Raw genomic sequence first — 22536 nt, 5'->3', positions numbered from 1 at the left:
CCTGCCCTCAGAGCCCTGGGGACAGGAGGACCCTGCTGTGCCCTGGTGTGCTGGCTGTCCCCGCGCTCCCCTTTCCCTTGCAGTTTGTGCTGAAGCACAGGCAGTTTGCCCATCTGCGGGAGGTGAAGGAGCTGCCCAACGCCCTGAACCCGCACAAGGAGGAGTCCCTGGCGCTGGTCAAAGCCATGATTGACCAGGTCATGGCCCTGCACGAGGACCTGCAGTGGTTTCACATCGGATGTGATGAGGTGGGGCTTCTCTTCAGCTGGGAATGTTTCTTTTCTTTTCAGGAATGATAGCAAAGGCTGAGCCTTCTGCATTTCACTGGCGCCCAGGCCATGTTTGGGTGGGTTTTTGGGGATAGAAAACACCACTTGAGCCATTGTAGAAAAGCTTTTTTGCCAATAAATTATTCCAGTAGCACAGGTTGTCATTTCCTTAGATATGAGTGTAATACCACAGTATTGAAAGCAGCTTCTTAAAGCTAAGAGCAGTTGGATTTAGGTCGAGTGTTTATAGTGAGATGTCAATTAGAGCTGTTCATTAGGAATCCTGTAAGTTTGGTGTAAGATATTGGCTCATTGTTCTGGGCAAGTTACTCAAATAAACCCTTCTGTGGTTGGAAATGTTGGGTTTTTACCTTGGTAGTTTGTCTCCTTGAGAAGGAGAAGACTCAAGCTTCTCTTTCTCATAGTTTCTTAAAACCATGCTGATGGCACACAGATCCCTGGAATTCATTGTGACCACTTAACTGTACTGATATTAGTGTAGCATTTTGTATCCTGTTGTGTTGAAACTGGTGGGAAGGCTAGACAGGGAGCTGTTACAAAGCAAAATACTATTTATGTAGAATAAATAAAACCTGCCCTAAACCAGTAAATTTTAATTCACTCTCTGCATGGGACCAAGTATTCTTGGCCACCCTTGGACATGGCCCCAGGCTGCTTCTAGACTCACATTTGGATGATCTTCCCCAAGATAGGAACCTCATTTTATCTACGTCAGGTCCTGATGGATTTGAAGTGAATAAATGTGGTGAGAGCTACTTGCAAGGACAAGCATTCCAAAGGCAAATATGGCATATAGATATTTTAGTTTGTGTAGGAAAATTCCCTCAAGTGATGCATGTAATCATGGCCACAGTCTCCTGCAAACTGATGGAAATGCTTGCAGTGTTTTCAGCACTGAGAGGTGCTTTGGAATGTGTCCACTCACTGGGTCACATCTGAACGAAGGTTTGGAATATTGTCTACCTCACTTTCTCTATTTCTGTACAACAAGTCAGGATGATTTGCTTGGTGTTTCAGGTCTACTACCTTGGTGAAGGAGAGGAGTCAAAGCAGTGGCTGCAGCAGCAGAACAACACTCCAGAGAAGCTGTGCTTGTCCCACATAAAAGCAGTTGCCACTTGTTTGGCCTGGTCTTACCCCATGGTGACACCCATCGTGTGGGATGACATGCTCAGGGGGATGAGTGAGGAAACACTGGCAGGTGTGTGACCAGGTTTGCACAGATAAAACAGAGTGCTTGGCAGCTGAATGTCATGAAAACAACAAATCTGGAAAGAGGTGAGGTGTGGTTTGTTTGACTAGAGAATAGAAGCACTCAGTCCTTGGCTGTCACAGAGTCCCTGTGTGAGTGTGGGCCAGTCTGAACAATTCAGTTTTCCATCACAAAATGCTCACCCTGCAGTGGCTGCTATCAATTCTAATTTCCTTATACATTAAAACAACAACCAACATTAAAACACAACATTAAAACAAAACAACAACCTGTTAACATCTGTAGTCCAAGTCTAAATCTCTGTGCCTCTCACCACCTTCTGACGTTCATTGCACCTGATCCCAAGTGGTGCAAACTCACACAGAGGAGCTGCAGCCCTGTGAGCATCTTTGTGATCATGGTGCAAATCGTGAGGACTTTGATACTGAATTGTGGGGTAGCTCCAAGACCTTGACCTCACAAGTCTTGTTTGTGGAAAAATATCAAAGCACTGCTAAAATCTGAGTAGTCTGAGCACAGATGGAGTTCCAGCATTTTCAGAGCCACCTTACATGGCTGCTGGACACAGATTTAGATGGTACCAGGAAGAGCTGTGCAGCTCATCCAACAGTGACTGACCTATTCAAGGCTTTGATAGTGGGAAATCATCCCCAAAAGTGCAGGTGGGACCCGTGGAGTTTCACCAGAACAGTACAGCACTCTAAGTGCACTCTGCTGCCACAATAACAGAATCAACAAATTGAAATGTGATGGAGTTAAAATACTGAATTTCTGTGCAATTTGCTGCAGTTTCTCTAGGGGTCAGTTTCACTTGTTTAAAACTAGCTGAGGAGTTGATTATAAAATGAGTTAAAGCTAAATTTGTATCTTCAGTTATACTTGAAAAGCTGTGTTTTGTGCAAACACAGCCCAGGCGCTCTGTAATTGGAAGGGTAAATGTTACATTTGAATTTAGATAAATCTCCTCTTGTGGCTCTGCCAGTGGAATCCAGCTGGTACAGAGAGATGCAAGGAGCTTAGAATGAGGTGGGCTTGGGGTGAGTGGGGTCTCTGATAAATTGTCACTGCTCCTCCATGTTAATGGTTTCACCATGCCTGAGGACAGTGGCCCTGGGCATGTGTCAAACCCTGGCCAGGCTGAAAATGCCCAGGGGCACTGCAGCTGTAAGTGACAGGCCTTAGTTGTAGTAACCTGTGCTGAGTTCTCATTTAAGCAGCTGTTCTCCATGGTTTAGAAGAGCTCTGTTTCTTTCAGAGTCCGGGGTGCCACAGCTGGTGCAGCCCATGATCTGGGACTATGCAACAGACATCAACGTGGAGGGCAAAGGTTTGTACTTCTCTGCTGAGCTGTGTAGAAGTAAAATAGCCAAAGCAAAATTCTGTCATTAAAACCTACCTTAGCTGGACACCAAAACGTTCTGGTTTTGTTCAATTATTTTGTATTGCTTTCATAGCATAAAGATAGCCCTTGTTTGATTTCACATCATAGTTGCTATTACTTATTTTCTTTTTCTATTTATGTTTCCCCTATGAATGACTTGCATTGTAGGCTGCTTAATTCTTTTCAGCAGAGCTTTGCAATCACTGATAGGAGATTCAGAGGTTTTCCACAAGCACTGTTGCATTAATTCTCCTTGCATGAACACCAGCAGCAGCACGTAACTCTGTATTGAACAGCTCTGCAAAAGAAGCTTCAGGGCTTCATGCATCTATAGAATTCAGAGGGAAGCTCCTAAAGGCTCCTGTCAGGCATCTAACATTCATGCAAATATTCTTTTGTTGCAAGAACAATCAGCTGTCAGATGTTGTGCATGCTTGTTCCAACCTCACAGCTTAGCATGGCAGCGATACAAGGGAATGGAGTACAGCAACTGACACATGAAAATAGGAGAACAGCTCTTGGGGTCTTTCAGTTGCTGTGACCCCAAGAATGTTAAAAGTCTCTTTTCCCAGCCTGGCGCTTGAGGAATGAGTTGGAGCTCTTCATTTCTTGGTCTCAAGGTTGTTTATTGCTTCTTTTCTATAAAAAATTTTCTGCCCTGCTGAGGTCCATCCAGCAGGACAGTTCCAGGCACTCTGCCTGCCCCCAGGGCAGTGTTATGTCTTTGTACTAAAAACTACATGTACAATGTTTACAATTCCTTTCCAATACCTATCACCTATGTTAGACACTGAGCTTCTACTCTAAACCAATCTGTAAGTGCCAACATCACAGCAGAAGATGGAGGCCAAGAAAAAGAAGGAGAAAGGCTGGACACGCCCAGATCCCTCCATCTTGCCTCCTGAATCCCCATACCAAAAACCCCAAAGTCTAGTTTTCCACCCCGTGATAACTTCACTATTATTCTACCTAAACTGTTGTGGCTTGCTAATCTTCATATAAGGTTGGTAATTTGCTCCATGGGTCATAAGCAAACCCACAGGTGTTTTGGGCTCCATGCCAGGGCTTCTGAGCCCCCTGGCAGGGGTCCTGGTGTCCTGGACAGCCAGAGGGATGTCCTGGGTTCCCACAGACAGCCACTCAAAAGGCTGCTCAGAGAGGGTGTCAAATCCTCCATCCTTGCTGATGCTCCAAGCCTGGAAAGGCTCAGCAGCCTGTTGGACCTGGAGCTGTGTTCCCCTTCACTGCAGGCTTGAATCAGGGCTGGAACTGGAGGAAGCTCATCCCGTGCCTGTCCCTTTGTGTGTCCCTGCAGTGCGGCTCATCGAGAAGTACCGCAGGTGTGGCTTCTCCAAGGTGTGGTTTGCAAGTGCCTTCAAGGGAGCCACGGGAGCGAATCAGTCTCTGACCCTGATCGGGCACCACCTGAGGAACCAGCTGGAGTGGCTGCAGGTGGCCCAGAGGAGCCCTGCTGATGTCCTGGAAGGTATCGCGCTGACAGGCTGGCAGAGGTGAGGAGCAGCCCTTGTGTGCCTCCAGGGGTCACAGATAAGCCAGCTTCCACCCAAAAGCTCCCTAAGAGGTCCAGGGAAGCTGGGGGATTTGGGAGGGAACTTTGCCACCCTGCAATTCTTCCTGTCACTGCTGTGCCTCACCCCCAGACTGTGAAGGGTGGATTTCAGCTGCACAGCACTGACCAGCAGCAAAAATGGCTTTGGGGACACCACCAGCAGCAGATTGGGTTGGAAGGCTTGAATGGATTTTGTGCCACCTTGAACTGCTTATAGACACTGTAGTTCATGCATGGTGTGTCTATCTGAATGTCTGATGGGAACTCAAAAACTAAGAAATCCCATAAAAGGCAAGAATTTGTTAAAGTTATAAAGGAGTAAAATATTTTTATGTAGTCAGGTATTCCCTACCAGAGAGCTGATGTCCAATTTCTGACCCTAAGTTGCCTTGAGTAGAGAATTTGGTTTTCATCAGTTCTTACTGGTAAAACAGGAATACTTCACATTTCAGAGATAAGTGATGTCTTCTCTGAGACAGAAACTGATGTTTCTAAAGCTCTTTGAATTTTAGTGATTGAAATATTAAAACCTCCCATTTGTTTAGTCTGCTCTAACAGTAAAATGTGTAATTCATGGATGTTTTCTCACATAGGTATGATCACTTCGCTGTTTTGTGTGAGCTTCTCCCTGTGGCAATTCCGTCCCTGGCCGTGTGTCTGCAGGCACTAAAGAATGGTACAATGACAACTTTATTCTCTCTCAGATAATGCCTAGCACAGCAGTGAAGTGCCCTTGCCCTAAGATTAGCACAGGCTTGTTATATTTTGAGGTGGTTTGCTGAATTGATCATGGCCTGAATGATGAATAAATTACAATTTGCAGTATGGGAGGAGAGAAACCTCTTGGCCTAAGTATTTAAAAATAGCCATTGCATCCTCTTCATTTATTGTGATCTAACACACAAATGGTCAAAAACTTCATGCTTATATTAAAAAATAAATTTAAGATGCAGAATTGCTTTTCAAACTTACTTGAAACAATAATTATATATAAATGAGCCTAATTTAGTTTAATTTAGAACGTGCTCATGTGTAAAAGTTGTTTTAACTAATTGTTTTTCTTAAAATGGATCTAGGAAGGACATTGTCTGGTAAAATACCTCCTGTAGTTCCTGCTTTCTTTACAGGCAGCTGCCAACAATATTTTTCTTTTTTTCAAAATAAACCCCCACAATCCACTGATTTTTAATTAAGGCACTAGAAATATTCAGCACCTTGAACAGAAAGCTCAGAGCTAGGAAGTGCTCACCTTGCACAAGACAACTGTGTGAAAGACACTGAGCTCCTCCTCCCACCCACAAGTGTTTTTTCCTTCTTTTATTTCCATTTCACCTTTTAAAAAATTCTTCACCAAAGGGGAGCTACTAAGCCAAGGCAGAATACTCCAGAAAACCCCTCTTGTATGAACATTTTGGTTCCTTAGGCTCCTTTACTCACTTCCACTGTCTTCTGCCAGGTGGCTATTCTGAAAAGGTTAAAGAAAATGTGGAAATCCTCCTGGGAATGCCTAACCTGGAAATTGAAACTTTCATGAGGTAACATTCCAGCTACAGAATTCAGGTGCTTCTCCTTGTGTGGTAAGTTCAGAAACTAACAGATCCTCTTTGGACAGCCCAAGTCTGGGGACCTTTCCTGGGAGCAATGTCTTCACCCTTGTGACACAAATTAGTTTCCACCTCAAGTCATCAGTGGATGAACTTCTTGAAAGGAACAGGTAATGAGGTTTCTGTTGATTCTGGCTGCAGCACTCTTGGAGCTGTATCATCTCAAAGTGGGGTACAACTCCAGAAAAGTGATTTAAATATCAAGCTCTGTATTTCAGGTGTCACTGGCACCTCAGCAGAACATAATATTTACATCAAAATTTAAAATATTTTAGCCAAGTTCCTAAATACTGTATGCTGCCTTATTTGAAGCATATAGTTCTTTCCTTAATTACATTTTAATGCTGTTTAATGTTAAAATGAAAATTTTGAATGGTGTCGTTAAAAAAGAAAGGAGCATGAAATGAAACTTTGAAACTTACACTGCAGCAGATGATCAGGTGATCATCTGCCAGGAACACTTTCACAGGCTAATTCCAAAGATCTATAGACTGAAATAAACTTACTCCTTAAGCATCATCTCTGTGCAGAGTTCAGCTAAAGCCTCCTCAGCAGTGACAGAGGTTGCTGCTGTTCCATCACTGCTCCCACCACCATCCATTTGCAGGTATTCCACAGGCTGGTTCAGCCCCTACCACAGGAAAAGGAAGATTATTCACCCTATCATAGTGCACCACCTCCAGCCAGATGCAGTCAGGTAACAGCACTTGTTTTGCACTACAGGGGAAATACAGTCTGAGATATTCTGGGCACTAAAATACAGAGAGTTGTGAGCCTTACCTCTTTTATAATTATCTCAGAAACATCAGTGGGAATCAGACAAAGTATCCATAATATGTTTTTATACAACATGTTTGGGTTGGAACTAGATGATCTTCACAGTTCCCTTCCAACACAAACCATCCTATGATTCTAATTTTATCTTTGCCTTCTGTTGAATGAATTCTTTGAGAACAAGTACAAAGTTGGTCTCCAAAAGCCTCTCCCTTGTCACTCCTGCACAGCCCTGCTGCACCTTAAGCAGTGGCCTTGGTGCAGGAGCTCAGCCTGGGCCAGATTCCAGGCAGGGTTTGGAATAAAGCCAGGCCCTTCCCCCTGTCACCACGGGCTTTTCAGAACTTGTCCTAGACATTCTGCCAATTCATGCTAAAAGGTTCATTTATAATTTTATTTTCTGTGTTAAGATGAGCATCCAGTCCAACCTCAGCTCCCTTTCTGATAAAACCTAGAATTAAATTCCCAACAAGTCTCACAGTGGGTTTCAGTTACACTTAAAATGTGCATAGTGTTTTTCTGAGCTCACTTTTTGGTGCTTTAAAAGTCTTTGCATGAGGAAAGTGCCAAGATTAATGGAACTTAAATAGAAACAGCATCAAGCTTTTGCCATTTGAACAAAATCAAGTCCTTTGGGCTCTTGTAATAGAAGCTTCTTTTCCTGTAAAGTGGTGCTAAGGACAGTACTCCCTTCCAAGGGCCAGTAAGCCAACCCTCCCCTGAGGCAGAGTTCACCTGCAAATGTCATTGTTTCTTCTTTTCACTTCTGCTCAGGCTCTTCTCCAAGTGGAATGCTGTGGTGCAAGACCTGCAAGCAGCCATGGAGCAAGTTTTCCACAGGTGTGCTATAGAGGAATGGATGGAGGAGAACGTCCACCCCCACCTACAGAAGCTGCAGGAAGTGGTGGATGATTTAGATGAAGCAATAAGAGCACAAAATTAGAGACATTTCAATTAGTCTGACTCATTCCCTGGGAAAACATGGTTAGTGAAAATCAGCAACTAGCCTTGAGCTGGAGTTTGTCATCTTGAGAATGTGGTTAAACAAAAGTGACCTGAAGGCACGAAGGAATTTATTAGCATAAAACACTTCAACTCAATTTTCTTGTCTTAACACGTGCTGAGCCTTAATTCACCTGCCTGTCAGTCAGGTTTGCTGCCCTTGCACAACAGAGTGCAGCAGTGAGTCACAGCTCCCTCTCCTACCAGGCAGGAGAAAAGCCCAGGTCCTTCCAAATTCAGTATTTGTAGCAACAGACTCTTACATAACAATGACCTGGGAAAGTTCTACCCTAATATTTAGGATATTTTTTAAAAGTTTGGGCCATTTTGTTCTGTACCAAAACTCCTTCACACGTCAGCTGTGCTCTCAGCAAGAGGAATCAGGAGCAAGAGGGAGCTCCCAAGGCAGTGACACCTGGGCTTGGAGGGAAAATGCCTTAAAACACATTGGGCTGCTTCACTTTCTGCCAGAGCACCAAAGCTCAGCCCCATCCCCACAGAAAGCTCTTGTTTGGCTGTGTAAAACCTCCAACTGCAACCTGCACTTCCCAGCTTTGTCCCAATTTGAGCCTTGACTAAAGCTACTAAATATAAGGAAAAAATGCTGGTTTATTCTGCTTTAATGTCAAACTTGTCATAATGTATAGAAATATATTTTGGGGACTTTTGGTGATTATCCCAATTCTCTCTTGTTAAGTATGTTACTTCACCATGAATATTCAAAATATTTATTTCTGTGCTTCATTTATGCCTTTCTTTACATTTTTTTTGGGGGGAGTACTGGTATTGAAATTTTCTTGGAACAAATCTTAACATACAGAAAGTAAAACTACAGCATAAGACAAGCTTCAAGTGACTCAATGAGAGCCTCAGTAACCAGGCTCACATGTAGATCTTTATTTAAAAAGAACCAATTGCTGTGTGTACCTGTCACATAGCTTGAACTAAACAAGATCTTAATTTATTTTACTTGAATAAAACCTTTGATACTCAAAGTGTTTGTAGAAGGGTGTTGCTTTTTGTGTGTGTAGCATGTTGGTTTGGTTTAAAGGAGAGAAAATGGAAATATTCACCAATACTGAGTTGGATCTATCAGCTCTCTATTAAATGGAATAATAGAAAATGGAATTAAAAGCTGGACTGCTGCAGGAGTGTCAGCAGGGTCACTTCTAAGCAGGTATTTGGGCTTCTTCTATTCTGTCCTCCCCCTCATTAACTCCTTCCCAATAATAACTTAGACAGCCACTCGTATTTTAATAACTTTAATTAAAAACAATATATAAAATACTACAGCGATGCAAAACAAGTTATCAAAGTTGATTTTATCAATGAACATTTTTTTTTTAAAAGACAACACAACAAGGCCTTGCTGAAATTCTACTTGCAATTTTAAAGTAAAAAAAAAGGCAATTTCTAAACATTTTCCAGAAGTATTTTTGCCTCCCAGCCATCTATGACACTGTCAGAACTAGCACTCTATTTATTATGGGAGCCAGCTGAGGTTTTGCTATCTGTGTACCTTCAGAAATGCAGCTCAAGAATCAGATCTCAACTATAAATATTTGGATTTTCTTTGAGACTTACACAACTGATGCCAGGTATGGGATATTTCACTGTGAAGTACTGGAATATGAGGTTACACCAAGGTGCCACAGAGCAGTGCAGCAGCCCCAGCCCCAATCCATCCCACCACAGCCATGCAAGGAGCTGCCACTGTGCTGCCCTGGAGCACCTTAGGGACAGGTGCAGTGAAGGAGGTGACAAAAGGGCTTGGTTTAGGTGTTAGAGCTGATCTAAGCTCTGCTGTGCAGCTTTTTAAATCACTGATAAGTCATGCAAACTACAGCTGTCCAGGCACAAGTCTCTCTAGATAGCCTGAGATGCAAAAGTTAATGAGTACATCTGTAGGAGTCTCCCAGGAGTACTGAATTTCCTAACAAAAATGAGTCTTTCATGTCATTCCTTTGGGTCTAAATCCCCTCACAGCAGGCACATGTAGGGCTCTGTTTACTGGGCTTTGACTTTGCTGGCCCAAGAGGAGTGAGGAAAACTAGGAAAGCCTTCAGCAGAATGGTGGGAAGTGGCACAAAAGGAGGATGAGAGAGGACTCATCAAAGAGGGAAAGTGGACCCTGTCCTGAGCTGCACCTGCTTTCCTCAGTTCCTCAAGGTGCTGCCATTGCTGAGGAGTGCACAGACACTGCCACAACCAAACCATGGAAACAGCAATTGCAGGTGAATTCTACATGCACAGTTACTGCATTCATCTGGCCATGTCTTCCAGCTAAAAATGATATTAGAGGGCAAGAAGCTCCACATGTGGATCAAGAGAAACACAAGAGAAAAGCCCATCAGCCTGTACTACCACTGGTGCAGTGTCCCCTGCCAGGCTCAGATGGATCAGTGCCACAAGAAGCTCCTGGGTGGATCAGCCAGCAGTGCCTGATCCCCACAGGAGCCTGCCAGAACATCCTCAGGGCCCATCCTACAGAACACAGGTCTGAGAACATCCTCAGGGCCCATCCTGCAGAACACAGGTCTGAGAACATCCTCAGGGCCCATCCTGCAGAACACAGGTCTGAGAACATCCTCAGGGCCCATCCTGCTAGCTCACACTGCAGAACACAGATCCCCACTGGAACTGGACTTGTTGGTACAGTGACAGCTGCCAAATGCAAAATGGAAATGGCATGAGAGGATGGCACCAGCTGCTCCAAGGGAAAGGCTGAGGAGGCAAAATTCCTCCTAGACACACAGTGCATGGCAGCAGCCACCCCTCTGCTGCCTAACACAGCAGGATAATGAGGAGTGAGGATACTGCAAAACACCTCTGAAGAGATGATCACTGACACCACCCCAACATACAACTTACTCCACAGGATGTATTTCGAGTTACATTGTACCTCACTATAGGCCATTCCCTTTCTAGAGATTTTTAATTTTCCTTACATTGTTTTAGTCTTTGTCTAAGATATTGCATAGTCTGTAAGTGTAGACATGACTTACACCATGAATGCACAGCAAGCTGGATGCACTGCAGCTCAGCAGAAGCAGGACACACACAGGATGCAGTGCAGGGTCAGACCAATAGATGTACCCCTCAAAAGCTGATTTTTCACTAGAGAACTACAGTGTGCTTTACATCTTCCATGGAATGTCAGCTCTCATGGGAATACAAATGAAAGCCAGCAGAGCTGAGGCTGAAGGCAGGCAGTTTTATCTGGTTTATCCATGGTCCACTCCACGGGCTCAGAGTTAAGTGCAATGCACAGCACAATGCCCTCTGAATATCCTTGATCCAAAGCAGCAGCTAGCACAGGCTGAGCCCTTGTGCTTACACTGTACCATGACACACAGCAGGACAGTAGTTCCTGCTGGAAGTCCTTAGAACACTCACCATTCTCATTTAACACTGTGGGGGAAAAAGAGTTCTCCAAATCCCCAACGTCATTCTCCTCTCTTTAAAATGAACATCACCTGGGGTATACATTACAGTGGATTTAAATGAGGAACTCTACATTAAGTGTTACACCCTGCAATATTTTTTAAACAGGTTTGATGATTATGCTTAGCCTACAGCTGTGCTGGAGAATAGAGGCAAATTTAGCTAATTGCAACCTGATTTTCCCACATTCATATACTTCCCTAACAGCAGCTTCCCAGTTCCAGTGGTGTGGGGTAGGCACCAAAAGCCTCATGATTACCCCAACGACTCAGAGGACTTTCAGGAACATGTATTGGCAGAGCTCTGTACTGATACCTGACATGATAACAAGTTTTTTATTTTATTTAAAGGGAACAGACCTAGTTCTGTGCTGCAGGCAGCTACACCAACAGCCACCAACCCTGCTGCAGTGTGAGTACCTTTCCCTGACAGCCTCAGCCTCTGCTCACATCCTGGGTCTGAACAGCTGGAAGGGAAATCTTTGATGAGCAGGTGCTCAGCTTCACACCAAACTGAACAAACAACAGGATGTGCCTTCCACCAAAAACTTTTCAGAGCCTTCTCTCTGTAGAGGTAGAGTGATTGGAAACAAGAACACAGGCTCTTTTAAGTTCTGAAGGAACTGCTGCCAGGAGACATTTGCTGCTGGCCAACCGTGCAAGCAGAGAACACAGTTACCTCGTACCTGTTCACATCTCCTAGATTTACCTGTGTAAATATTTTCTAAATCAGATCTAAAGACCATAAGATTCCTAAATAAAACCTAGTGAACTTCAGCACAAGCAGCTGGAGCATGCTAAAAGAGCTTGCAGCTTTTTACAGTTTTTTCTTGTACTGACATGTTAATGTAAGCATGATGGAGTTCTAGCTCTAGACACAATATGTTGACTTACAGAGGTAGCTTTTACTTCAGAAATACCTTGAAAAAATGTATTTTTAACTATTTGTGAAACCATTGGTCAGAACAGAGGACACCACACACTTGGAGTAAAACACAGGTACAAGTCAGACATTTAGTCTATGCTACCTACCTTAAAAAAAGTTATTATTTAGCACTTGGGTATCATTTCAAGTGAGGAAATACTCAACAACTCTAAGCTACCACCTTGCTTGACATCAGTCTTTTCCCTACCTAAAGTTACACAAGTCCCTGCTTCTTTCTAAATACACAGTTTAAATAGTAAACATTGAGGTCTAGAAAAAGATTGCTCTGTCCTGCCCAGAAGTTAAGCAGAACAGGATTAAGGTAGAGCATCCCAAAGAAGTTTCATCATGATCCTTTTTCCTTTCCTATTTATGGCTCCTTGGTGAATCTGAGATAAGTTAAGACACTTACAAGTTACAAGTTGATTAACCTGATGTTTAAAATTCCAAGAGAGGCACTCTCTTCAATTTCCACAAATATCCAGTGGCAAGTCAGTAGCAGAGAACATAAAAGTGCCACTACTCTGCATCTCCTAATTGCATATAATAAAGGGGAAACCTCAAAGCATTGTGTTATGAGTTACAAATTCAACTCTTCTACATTGCATATACTGTACCTGCAGCAAATGTTTGCAGTAAGCAGAAGTTCACATCTGTATCTTCATTAATGGAAAAGCAATTATTTCAAACCAATTCATTAATAAATAACTATTCCTAGACAAGTTTGATGAGGTGACAAAAGTTCAAAGGCCAGCAGTGTCCACATGCAGGGTCTTGAAGCAGCTTAGCACTAAACTATGACAGATTCCACCTGCTGTAAATGCATACGTTGAGAAATGCCCAGATCAAGGTTGTGAGGGGTTTCTTGTTCTGAAGAACAATCAAAATATTTTCCAGATGTGTGAAAGCCTCTGCTTGCTTCAGTTCACAATGACCATCAGTATTTAACCTGTGGTTCATCTGCATCACTTGCCTCTGTTTCACTGCTCTGGGAGAAATCTTGTGGGGTCTCTACTCTGTCCAGTTCCAGAAAACTCGTAATGAGTTTGGCAACTGCTTCCACATCACTGTGGGAAAGAAGAAACAATGGAAGAATTAGTGGAAATGTAGCGCTGACAAGACAAGAGCAGGCATGCTAATTCCTGAGAATAACTGCCTAGAGGGAAACTCATATGGGCATAGAGGCTATGGCTGACAGCATGTCCCACCAAGCCATTCCCTCCACATCAGAACAAATCACTCATTTCCCAGTCCCTGCTGCAAGGTTCCTTATTATCAATGCTTAAGATAAATTTTCTGTTAACTAATACACCAAATGTTTGCAAAGTAGAATTAGTCCCCTCTGCCACTGCATAGCTCAGGCAATTCCAGCAGACATGCAGCACTAAAGGGATCTTAGATATTTAAACATGATCCTGACAGATGATGTTAGCCAAATATCTGCAAATGAAAACATTATGGGGTTTAAAAGGTTAAACTGAGTAACACAAGGTCAGAACAGCAAGTCTAAAAACTGAGCTTAGTTATAATGATGCCTTGTGAAGGCTGACCTAGAACAGAGGCTGGACAGAGCTAAAGAATAAAGTAGGGATTTATTAAAGGTCCTCAGTGGATCCACCTTGGGCAGCACAAGAGCCCAGACAGGGTTACACCCAAGATAAACCCAAAATGGTCACAAAATGGATGGCCAGTCATGGGGTCTCTCACTTTTATAAGTTCTGCTCCATTTGCATATTGGAGTTCATTGTCCAATTCCAGCTTTAGCCCATGCAGTCCCATCCTTCTTGGTTTTTTCCTTCTCTTCAGTCCACTGCTGTTTATGCTCTTGGGCCTGAGATTTGGATCATTTGTCCTTGGTCCCCAGCTGGAGAAGGAATTGTTTTGTGTCCCTACTCTGTGCAGAGAGCTCACCATCCCCTCACATGAAACTCAGACCCACAGACTTAAAGCAGTACAGAATCTGAAATACATAAAAGCCAAAACCTGAAGCATCAACAATAGTTGGCAATTACTGACCCACACCAGTACAGAATCTGAAATATGTAAAAGCCAAAACCTGAAGCATCAATAATAGTTGGCAATTACTGACCCACATGATTGGCATTCCCACCTTCCACATTCTAATTTTACCAAGTCCCCACTGCACCTTCTGCAGCCCAGCACGGCGCTCTGGGTGAGCGGGTGGGAGAAGCCGGTGACGAAGCGCAGCACCACCAGGTAACCCTTCCCGAAATAGCGCACGGCCTCCTCCTCCACGTTCACATCGCGGATCTCGCTCAGCACGGCCACCACTGCAGGGAGGGGACAACAGGAGCTTCAGCAGCACTGCAAACCCTCAGCAGGGTGACAGGGTGACAGGGACCCTGCTCTGGGGCGCCACTGCTGTGATCCCTCACAGCCAGGGCACTCCTGCAGCAGCAAACTGATGCCTTGTGAAGGCTGATCTAGAACAGAGCGACATGGAGCTAAAGAATAACTTTATTCTACTTAGGTATTTATTAAAAGGTCTCCATGGATCCACCCTGGGCAGCACAAGAGCCCAGCCAGGGCTACACCAAGATGAACCAAAATGGTCACAAAATGCGTGACTGGGCACAGGGTCTCTCACTTGGATCAGTTCTGCTCCATTTGCATATTGGAGTTAATTGTCCAACTACAGTTCCAGCCCATGAAGTCCCATCCTTCATGCTTTTCTCTCTTTAGTCCACATTTTTTATGCTCTTGGGCCTGAGATTTGGATCATTTGTCCCTGATCCCCAGCTAGAGAAGGAATTGTTTTGTCCCCCTGTAGCCACATTTCTCCTCACAGAGAAAAGCAAGGCACAATTCTTCCCAAGAATATTTCTGGGTTTCACATTCTCTGAACCTCAGAGGAAGGAAAAACAATTCTTATCATTTTCTGTGCACGTGTTTGTGCAAAAGTAGAATGCAATATGGAGATTGTTTACCCAAAGTGATGATGTTTTGTTTCCTTGGCCAAGCATGTGTGTGTGTTGGGACTGTGGGCTGACAGTCACAAGATTCAGTGCAGTGCAGTTGTGTGCAGGGTTGAGTGCTTGGCAGATTCAGTTTTAGATGCATAGAATAATATAATATAATAAAGTAATTAATTAGCCTTCTGATATCAATGGAGTCCTCCTCATCATTCCTCCTTCGTCGGGGCCCTCGCAGCACAGCTCTATCTCCCTACTCTGTGCAGAGAGCTCACCATCCCCTAATATGAAGCTCAAAGTACACACTAAAGCAGTACAGAATGTGAAAAACATAAAAGCTAAAATTTGAGGTATCAAAACAGCTGCTAAGCTGCTCAGGCAAAAGAAATATGCACAGGGTGTGACTGCAGCACACTGTACCTGGGAGAGGCCCTAAGGATAAAGATACAGCCAGCCAGGCACTGAGGAGCAACCCAGCATTACTTATGCTTCCCACTTGCTTTAATGGCAGTTTAAACTACTTTTCTGTATGGAGTAGGCAAACAGGTGTTCAGTTTACTGAGCTTGAACTAATACTGAAATATTTAACTGCTCAGAGCACCTGCTGATCTCTGCATCCTCACATGAATGGAACCTAAACCAGATATTATCATAAAGGATAAGATAGCCTCAGCTCTCCATTGTAAACATGTATCCTAAAGGAAAGCTCAGAAACATTAAACATCCTTCTCTCCATATCTTCCATCTCCAAAATGAACTGTTTAAAAACAAATTCAGCTTAAGGTCATTCTGAATTTGGCCACTCTTCTGAGCTCATTGAGAGCTGGTTCTATTTACATCAGGAAGTAGAACAAAAACTCTTCCAGGGAAGAAGATCCTACTTTTGCTACAGAATAAAAGATCCCAGTTTGCAACAGAGCTACCAACTCACCACCCTGACTCAACCAACTCACAGACCATACTGCAACTTCTGTTAGTCCAAGAAGAAGCCCAAGGCCTTCAGATCCTGCATTAAACTGAGCCTCCTGCACAGGCTGCTTTAAATGCATATTGTGTAATTGCAGGATGTAACATGCCTGCCTGCATATGGTATCAAACCTTTGCCTGCTCCCCAAAGCAGATGAGATTACAGGAATCTCAACTTCTGGATCCAAAATTGAAGTTTTTCCACCAGTCCCAGCTGCCAAGCAGGCTAGCCAAGAGCAAAGTAAACACATTAACATCCCAAAGGAATGGCTAAGATTATTAGGGAAAGCAATGTGTAGGCCTACTTATGTTGGATTAAAATAATTAACAAGATGCATTCAGCACACTGAAAAAAAGCATTTGGGCCCAGAGAGGCAGATTGTTACATCTGCTGCTTGGGAACAGAGCAGAACTGGAAGCAGATGTGACTTAATTTGAGTACAGAACCCCAGAGAAGCTATTAAATGGGCACATATCCATCTCTTCTGCTGCTCACCACATTTTCTACCACAGATGCTGCTTTCTCACCTTGTTCGTTGCCTCCTTTTGACAAGGTCAGTATTTTTTTGTAGAGGTTGAATGTTTTTAGGCAGATTGTTCCCTTGTTTTTATCAAATACAGCTTCCTGTAAAATTGAAAAGTAAGAATTAAGATTTTCTTGAAAACACCATCACTAGCTATGCTTCAAAGTAAAATTAAAACAGTTCCATTGGAAAATAATCTTGGCAACAGAAAAATACACAGCCAGTTCAGAGACATTCCTCTATTACCAGACCATGAAAATCACAAACTTGCTCTTGATTTTAACAGAAATTTTACCATATCTCTGGTGTGACTTCTAGAAGGGAGTTAAAAGTGGGTTCATTGTCCCTCTTGCCACATTCCCCATGTAATAAAAACTTTGCCAGGAATCAAATTTGAACACTAACTTGGAACTCCTATAATTCTCACTTCTGGAGAATTTGATATCCCAGTGCTGTGCTCTATGGGCCAGGCTTACACAGACCTCAAACATCCCAATGAAAATGAATATTAATGATATGGGATATTAATGAAATGGGATATTTCTTATTAATCAATGAAAAGAGGATCTCATTCTCTTTAGGTGAGTTGCTCATCCTAACACAGCTCAGGTCAGCAGGGTGACAAGGCGGCTTACTGCTCTCAAATCAACATCCACACAATTCTGAACCAGAGGGAAAAAGCTGAGCAGCCTGGAAGCTTAGAGCTCCCTTATTTAGTGGTTTCTCTGTCATTAGCTTGAAGGCTAAGTTCAAAATCATTTGTGCAGCTGAATGTCCTGGTCATCCTCCCTCTTTTGTATAAGAGAGAACATTTTGTGCCAAGTCTCCCATTAAAAATACCCATATGTTTAGCTTCACATTTTCATACTTGTGAAATCAAAGAATTATTGTCCTAATTCTATTCCCAGCACAGCAACCCAGAGGGTTTCCTCAAAACCCAAAGCATAACTTGTCTGTTTGGACTGAGCAAGTGCGTGGGGCTGCTGGAATCAGCAACTGCCAAGTGCTTCCTACTCACAGCCCCTCATTTCCTGAGCTCAGCATCTTACCTCCCACTGCTCCAGATTCTGGGCTGCCACAAAGAAACACCCAGCCATGTAGAAGAGCTTCCATGCCAAGCTGTCTGGACAATGCAAAAAATGCATAAATTTAGCTTTTTTGCCCCTTCTCTGGTATTTAAACAATCCTGAAAGCCACATGCTCCCTTTAAAAGCAACAAAAGGAGGAAAGGTTTCTCTGATGAAACAGTTTTGCCTTTAGTTGTACTACAAGAAATTTTACAGCTCTTTCCCAGAATGAAAATATAGAAAATCTTCACACTTTTCAGAGACTTCATTCATGCTGGGCTTCAAACCATGCAGAATTATAAGCATATGTATTATTGGCAAGGTTGTAGCATCACATCTTTCTCTTCTGTACAAAGGCATCTTAAAAGGCATTCACAAAACTGCCAACCTGCTGTCAAACACCAAATATTTGTGCTGCAGAGGACAAGGATAAGGACAATGAAAATTCAATAAAGCAAACATGCTTCTGCATAAAAGGAAGCAGTTGGTCCTCTTGACAAACAAACACTTGCATTTCATGTCCTGAAAATGTTTACATGTCACAGCCTGAACAATTTGCTCACTCAGGCTTTTAACCAAAGGCACAGCAGAACTGTGCTGAGATTTCAGAAAACTTTGTTGCAACGTCTTAAGAAAAAGGCTGATTTAGCTGGTGTCTCAAGCAGCTTCCACTGCATTTTTCTCTTTAAATAAAAATATGTGGGCTCTATTGGTAGCACATTCCTACACACTATTAAGCTTTAACATTTGATGTTAACAGGATGCAGCACAGGGCAGCTTCCAGGACAAACCCCACGGATGGAAAGACAGCTGGCATTTGGTGCAGTGTGCTGTACTGCAGGGGGAGGAAGCAGCAGAAGCTGTCTCATCCCTAAAGGTGCTTGGATGAGTAATCTCTGCCAGTGATGATCTGACAGTTTCCAGAGAAACAGAGAACTTCCGTCACAGGCAAAGTAATCATTTCATTATGGTGTCAAATAACCATTACATGTCCTCCCAGGAGAGCTGTGAGGACCAGCTAATCACATTTATAAAACACTGAAAGTACAAAATGCCACAGAGTACCAATATCATTATTAAAAATACTTGCAAATGGAAAAGGAAGCTGAGTAAGAAATAGAGCACTAAAGCACAGTAAGCCATAGAGGCAACAGTAATTATTGGTTTTAATATTCACACCACAAAGGGGGAGAGGAACCTCCACTGCCTTTGAAGGGCCAGACAGAAGCTGCAGATGAGTCATCAGCATGAAAAACAGATTAACAAGAAAGAAATAACTCTCCCAAAAAAGTGATAGAGCATTACCTGCACTATAATAAGCAGCAGCCAAACCTATGGAGGCTATTCCTAGGAGGAAAGAGGAGAGAATTAAGACAAATAAGCAGCTCAAAAAGCACCTAAAATTCCCTGATGAAAAATATCACTTTTCAAAAACGGGACAAACCTGATTGCAACATACATCACTATATAAAAGTCAAGTTATTTTTTTCTGTCAGTATTAAAAAAAACTTCCATTCTGCAAACACATTAAAAGCACAGGGGCTGGGGTCAGAAATAAAAATTTTCTGACACAACTGGGAACAGAACCTCAGAGGGACTCAATCTAACCATGACACCATACTTGCTCTCAGCACAGTACTTGGAGTGCTCACACAAACCTTGCAATGGTTATTTTCCCCTTTAAGTGTTCTATGGAGCCAGAAGACAACTTTTGCAGTAAAGCTGTGTCAGAAAGTGCCAGCTCCTTTCTCTCAGAGAGGAGGAAGCAGCTGAAGAGTGCCCCATGCCCCAGAGGCTGCTGCAACTACAAAGATCTCAACAACATCCCTGAAAGCAATGACAAGGTGGTGTTACTGCAGTGGGATCTGCTCAGCTGGAAAGCAGGATATACCAGACTTTCCCCAGCAGCTCTCTCAGTACAATCCTAACAAGTTTATTTTTCCTGCATATTCAGCAGTGTTTATAAAGATGCCTTTCAGAATATCCTGTATGATTTCCCATTTCATACAGAGTCCTGAGGAGCTCAGCACCAACCACACACACAACCCAGCATGGTCACACTGCAGTTTTCCACTCGTGCAAACTGAGATGCTTCTCAACCTAAAACCCCCTTCAGAAGCTTCACATTTCTATTGCTGCATCACTCATAATAAACCTTCTGTTCTTGATCTTTCAGGACGCCCTTAAAATTCCATCCATGAGCTTCTGAGGTTCTCCAGATGAGACTGAAAGTCTCACAGTGAAACTGCCAGGCTGAGGCTTCACACTCTTTCAGTGGCTATGGAAAGGAAGAGTTCAAAGTACAATCTCTCCTCCTCTGGAAAGGAAAACGCCTGGAAGGCAGGCATTTCACTAGGGGCTCTTTCAGGAGTTTATTGTGACCCTCTTCCCTTAAAGCAAGCTCTGAAATGAATGCTGTGGTCCTACCAACACAGAGAGACCAGGAGCGGATGCCAGGTGACCTCTTTAGGTGGAGATGGGAATTTGTGCGTTTTTCAACCAACATGTACATCTTCAACAGCAACTCCCAACAGCCCAGTTTGACTCATGAAACCTCACTGCACCAAAAAAAACAAAAAGAAAAAAAAAGGTAAGATTTTTAAATCATTGACAATTCCACCAGTTCTCTTTCCTAGCATTTTTAAGGACTTACCAAGTCTCAATCTAGACTATAAAAGATACTCCAGGGTAAGAACACAATCTTTTTTGACAGGAAGAGCAATATGAACACTGAAAATAACCACAAAGTAAAACTGTCATGTCGAGAGTTGCATAACAACAACAGGAATGTGAATTCTTGGAAGAAAGTTCCCATTTTAAGGGTAAAACTCTCTTTCTGTTATAATCAGATTTGAGAAGAAAAATGTGAAAAACAAGAAGCTGGAACAATGCTGTTGCTAATTCATGCAGCCCTTCAAACAGATAAAACAGCAAAGGGAATGGAAATCTCTTTACAGCATTTTTCCTGTGAGCTCAAAGGGTTGTGTGAAGGGTTAGCCTGGGAGCTGGGGCAGGACAGCGCAGCCTTCTGCACCCCAGGAGGGGCTACAGCCAAGCACTGCCACCATCCCATAATGCCACAGAGAGCGTTCCCACCTTCCAAGCCACCTCAGGAACACAACCAGGAGCTTCCAACAAGTATGTTTGTCTGTCCTCAACAAAACCACGCCTTCAGCCTAGGCAGAAACAGTAGAGACTAAAAGGCCAGGCACTAATTAAAACCAGGAAGAGCTGGGAAATCCCATGCAGCATTTTCAGTACATTTTTACTGTTTTACAGCACAGAATCAGAGTTATCCAGGGTAAGAAGGACCTTCAAGATCATGAAGTCCAACCACTAACCCAGCACTGCTCAGCACACCACTAAACCATGTCCTTAAGCACCTCACTACACCTTTTTGAACACTCCCAGGGATGGTGACTCCACCACTTCCCTGGGCATCCTGTCCCACAGAACCAGGTCAAGCAGGTTGGCATTAAGCTCCTGTTAGCTGCCCGTGATATCAGGTTTCCAAAAAAATGCCAACATTCATCAGGTTTTGAATAACCATGAAAAACACGGAGAGAGCAGGTCTGGGCACATCCAAGTTCTCACAAAAGGCAAATATGTGATTTTCAGTCCTTTAAGTTATCCAGCTGTTCTTGGATACAAGAAGATGCTTCTGCAATTCTGGTAGTTTGGATACAAAGCTCCAGGGGAGCAGATTTAGCCAGGCCTTTTCAGTTAAACAAAAAGCACCCACGACTTTGATTTTAATCTCTTAGCAACACATCTGAGAGCATCTGAAACCGAAAGAGCCAAAAGCACTTATGCATAAGACACACTCCATCTCCTCCGGATGTCAAGCATCAAATTTTAATTTTCAAATTACTCCTGTGAGTTGTTCTCAATATACCAGAAAATACTTCTGCATGTACAATGCCTTCTCCTGCCTGTTATCAAATCCAAGTTAAAAAATACATCGAGATCACTGCAGAAATCTCAGTGTATTTAACAAATATTACACCCTACTTAGAACATAATTCTCACACTTATCAGTCAAGTCCATTAATGCAACCTTTGATATCTCCTCCGCATAATAATTTAGGGAAGTTCAAGCAGGCAAATGCCAGTTTTGGTTTTACGCTGGACACTCAACATCAGTGCATTGTCTCTCACAGTTGCTGGCAAGAGACAGACCTTGGAAAAAAAAACACCAAAGCAGGTTCTAAAGTTACATTTAATAAATAAATCATAAACGCGCCCAAAAGCAAATACTAAAGTTTTAACAGAACACAGAGAAAGAGGTATGTTTGTGCTGCTGCTCTTTCATTTCATATTCCAAACCTCAATTTTGCTTGAATTTGTCTGGTTTGACAATGAACTATCTCCAGCATCAAAATAACATTCTCATGCTTCCTCCAAGCTCTCTGTTGAGAGCGAGCCAGCAAAACCCATTGGAAGAATTGAAATGTTCACCCCTTGAAATCTTCACCACCAGCAGCCTTCAAGTCAGGACCACACATCAGGTGAATTTTCTCCACAAAGCTGATTTTTCTTTACCTCCCAAGCCTGCACCTGCTCCCAGCCCAGCCTGGTTTCCCCCTCAGGAAGGGGAAGACCCTCCCCAGCCAGAACCCGCCCAAGGCGCGGCTTTTGTCCCCCCGCGTGAGGGGAACCCGAGGCCGCCCTTCACCCTCACCCAGCCCCGTGCCCGCGGTACCTGCCCGGCCTCCAGCCCCGTTCTGAAGGGATCCTCGGCCGCCTCCGCGTCCCGCGCCCTCAGCGCTGGTCCCGCCTCAGGGATGGACGGAGGCGCCCGCGGCCATTTTGGGTGAGGGCAAGAACGGGACATCAAACTCCCC

General features: G+C 43.4%; 2 protein-coding genes across 3 annotated transcripts in view; one reads left to right on the top strand and one right to left on the bottom strand.

Annotated features, from left to right (window-relative positions):
- The window catches only part of HEXD (hexosaminidase D), a 10241-nt gene extending 1412 nt beyond the window's left edge, over positions 1-8829 (top strand). Inside the window, exons 4-12 of the mRNA XM_005424541.2 lie at positions 84-248; positions 1308-1491; positions 2759-2830; positions 4200-4395; positions 5048-5130; positions 5911-5989; positions 6067-6168; positions 6666-6755; positions 7607-8829. Of these exons, the coding sequence (XP_005424598.1) occupies positions 84-248; positions 1308-1491; positions 2759-2830; positions 4200-4395; positions 5048-5130; positions 5911-5989; positions 6067-6168; positions 6666-6755; positions 7607-7775 (1140 nt within the window). The 3' untranslated portion in view covers positions 7776-8829. The remainder of the gene's footprint in view (positions 1-83; positions 249-1307; positions 1492-2758; positions 2831-4199; positions 4396-5047; positions 5131-5910; positions 5990-6066; positions 6169-6665; positions 6756-7606) is intronic.
- A 251-nt stretch (positions 8830-9080) lies between these two features.
- The window catches only part of LOC102032782 (cytochrome b-245 chaperone 1), a 13680-nt gene continuing 224 nt past the window's right edge, over positions 9081-22536 (bottom strand). Inside the window, exons 1-7 of one of the 2 annotated variants that reach the window (XM_005424540.2) lie at positions 22395-22529; positions 20120-20250; positions 18998-19039; positions 17675-17748; positions 16630-16726; positions 14349-14493; positions 9081-13269 (exon numbers count right to left, since the gene is read on the bottom strand). In XM_005424540.2, the coding sequence (XP_005424597.1) occupies positions 13140-13269; positions 14349-14493; positions 16630-16726; positions 17675-17748; positions 18998-19039; positions 20120-20204 (573 nt within the window). In that variant the 5' untranslated portion in view covers positions 20205-20250; positions 22395-22529 and the 3' untranslated portion in view covers positions 9081-13139. Of the gene's footprint in view, positions 13270-14348; positions 14494-16629; positions 16727-17674; positions 17749-18997; positions 19040-20119; positions 20251-22394; positions 22530-22536 lie in introns of those variants that run through there. The other variant, XM_031059956.1, reaches the window with a different exon arrangement.

The sequence above is a fragment of the Geospiza fortis genome, unplaced genomic scaffold (assembly GCF_000277835.1).
Source record: "Geospiza fortis unplaced genomic scaffold, GeoFor_1.0 scaffold244, whole genome shotgun sequence".
NCBI classification, from domain to species: Eukaryota; Metazoa; Chordata; class Aves; order Passeriformes; family Thraupidae; genus Geospiza; species Geospiza fortis.
This window is presented reverse-complemented; position numbering and strand designations above follow the sequence as displayed.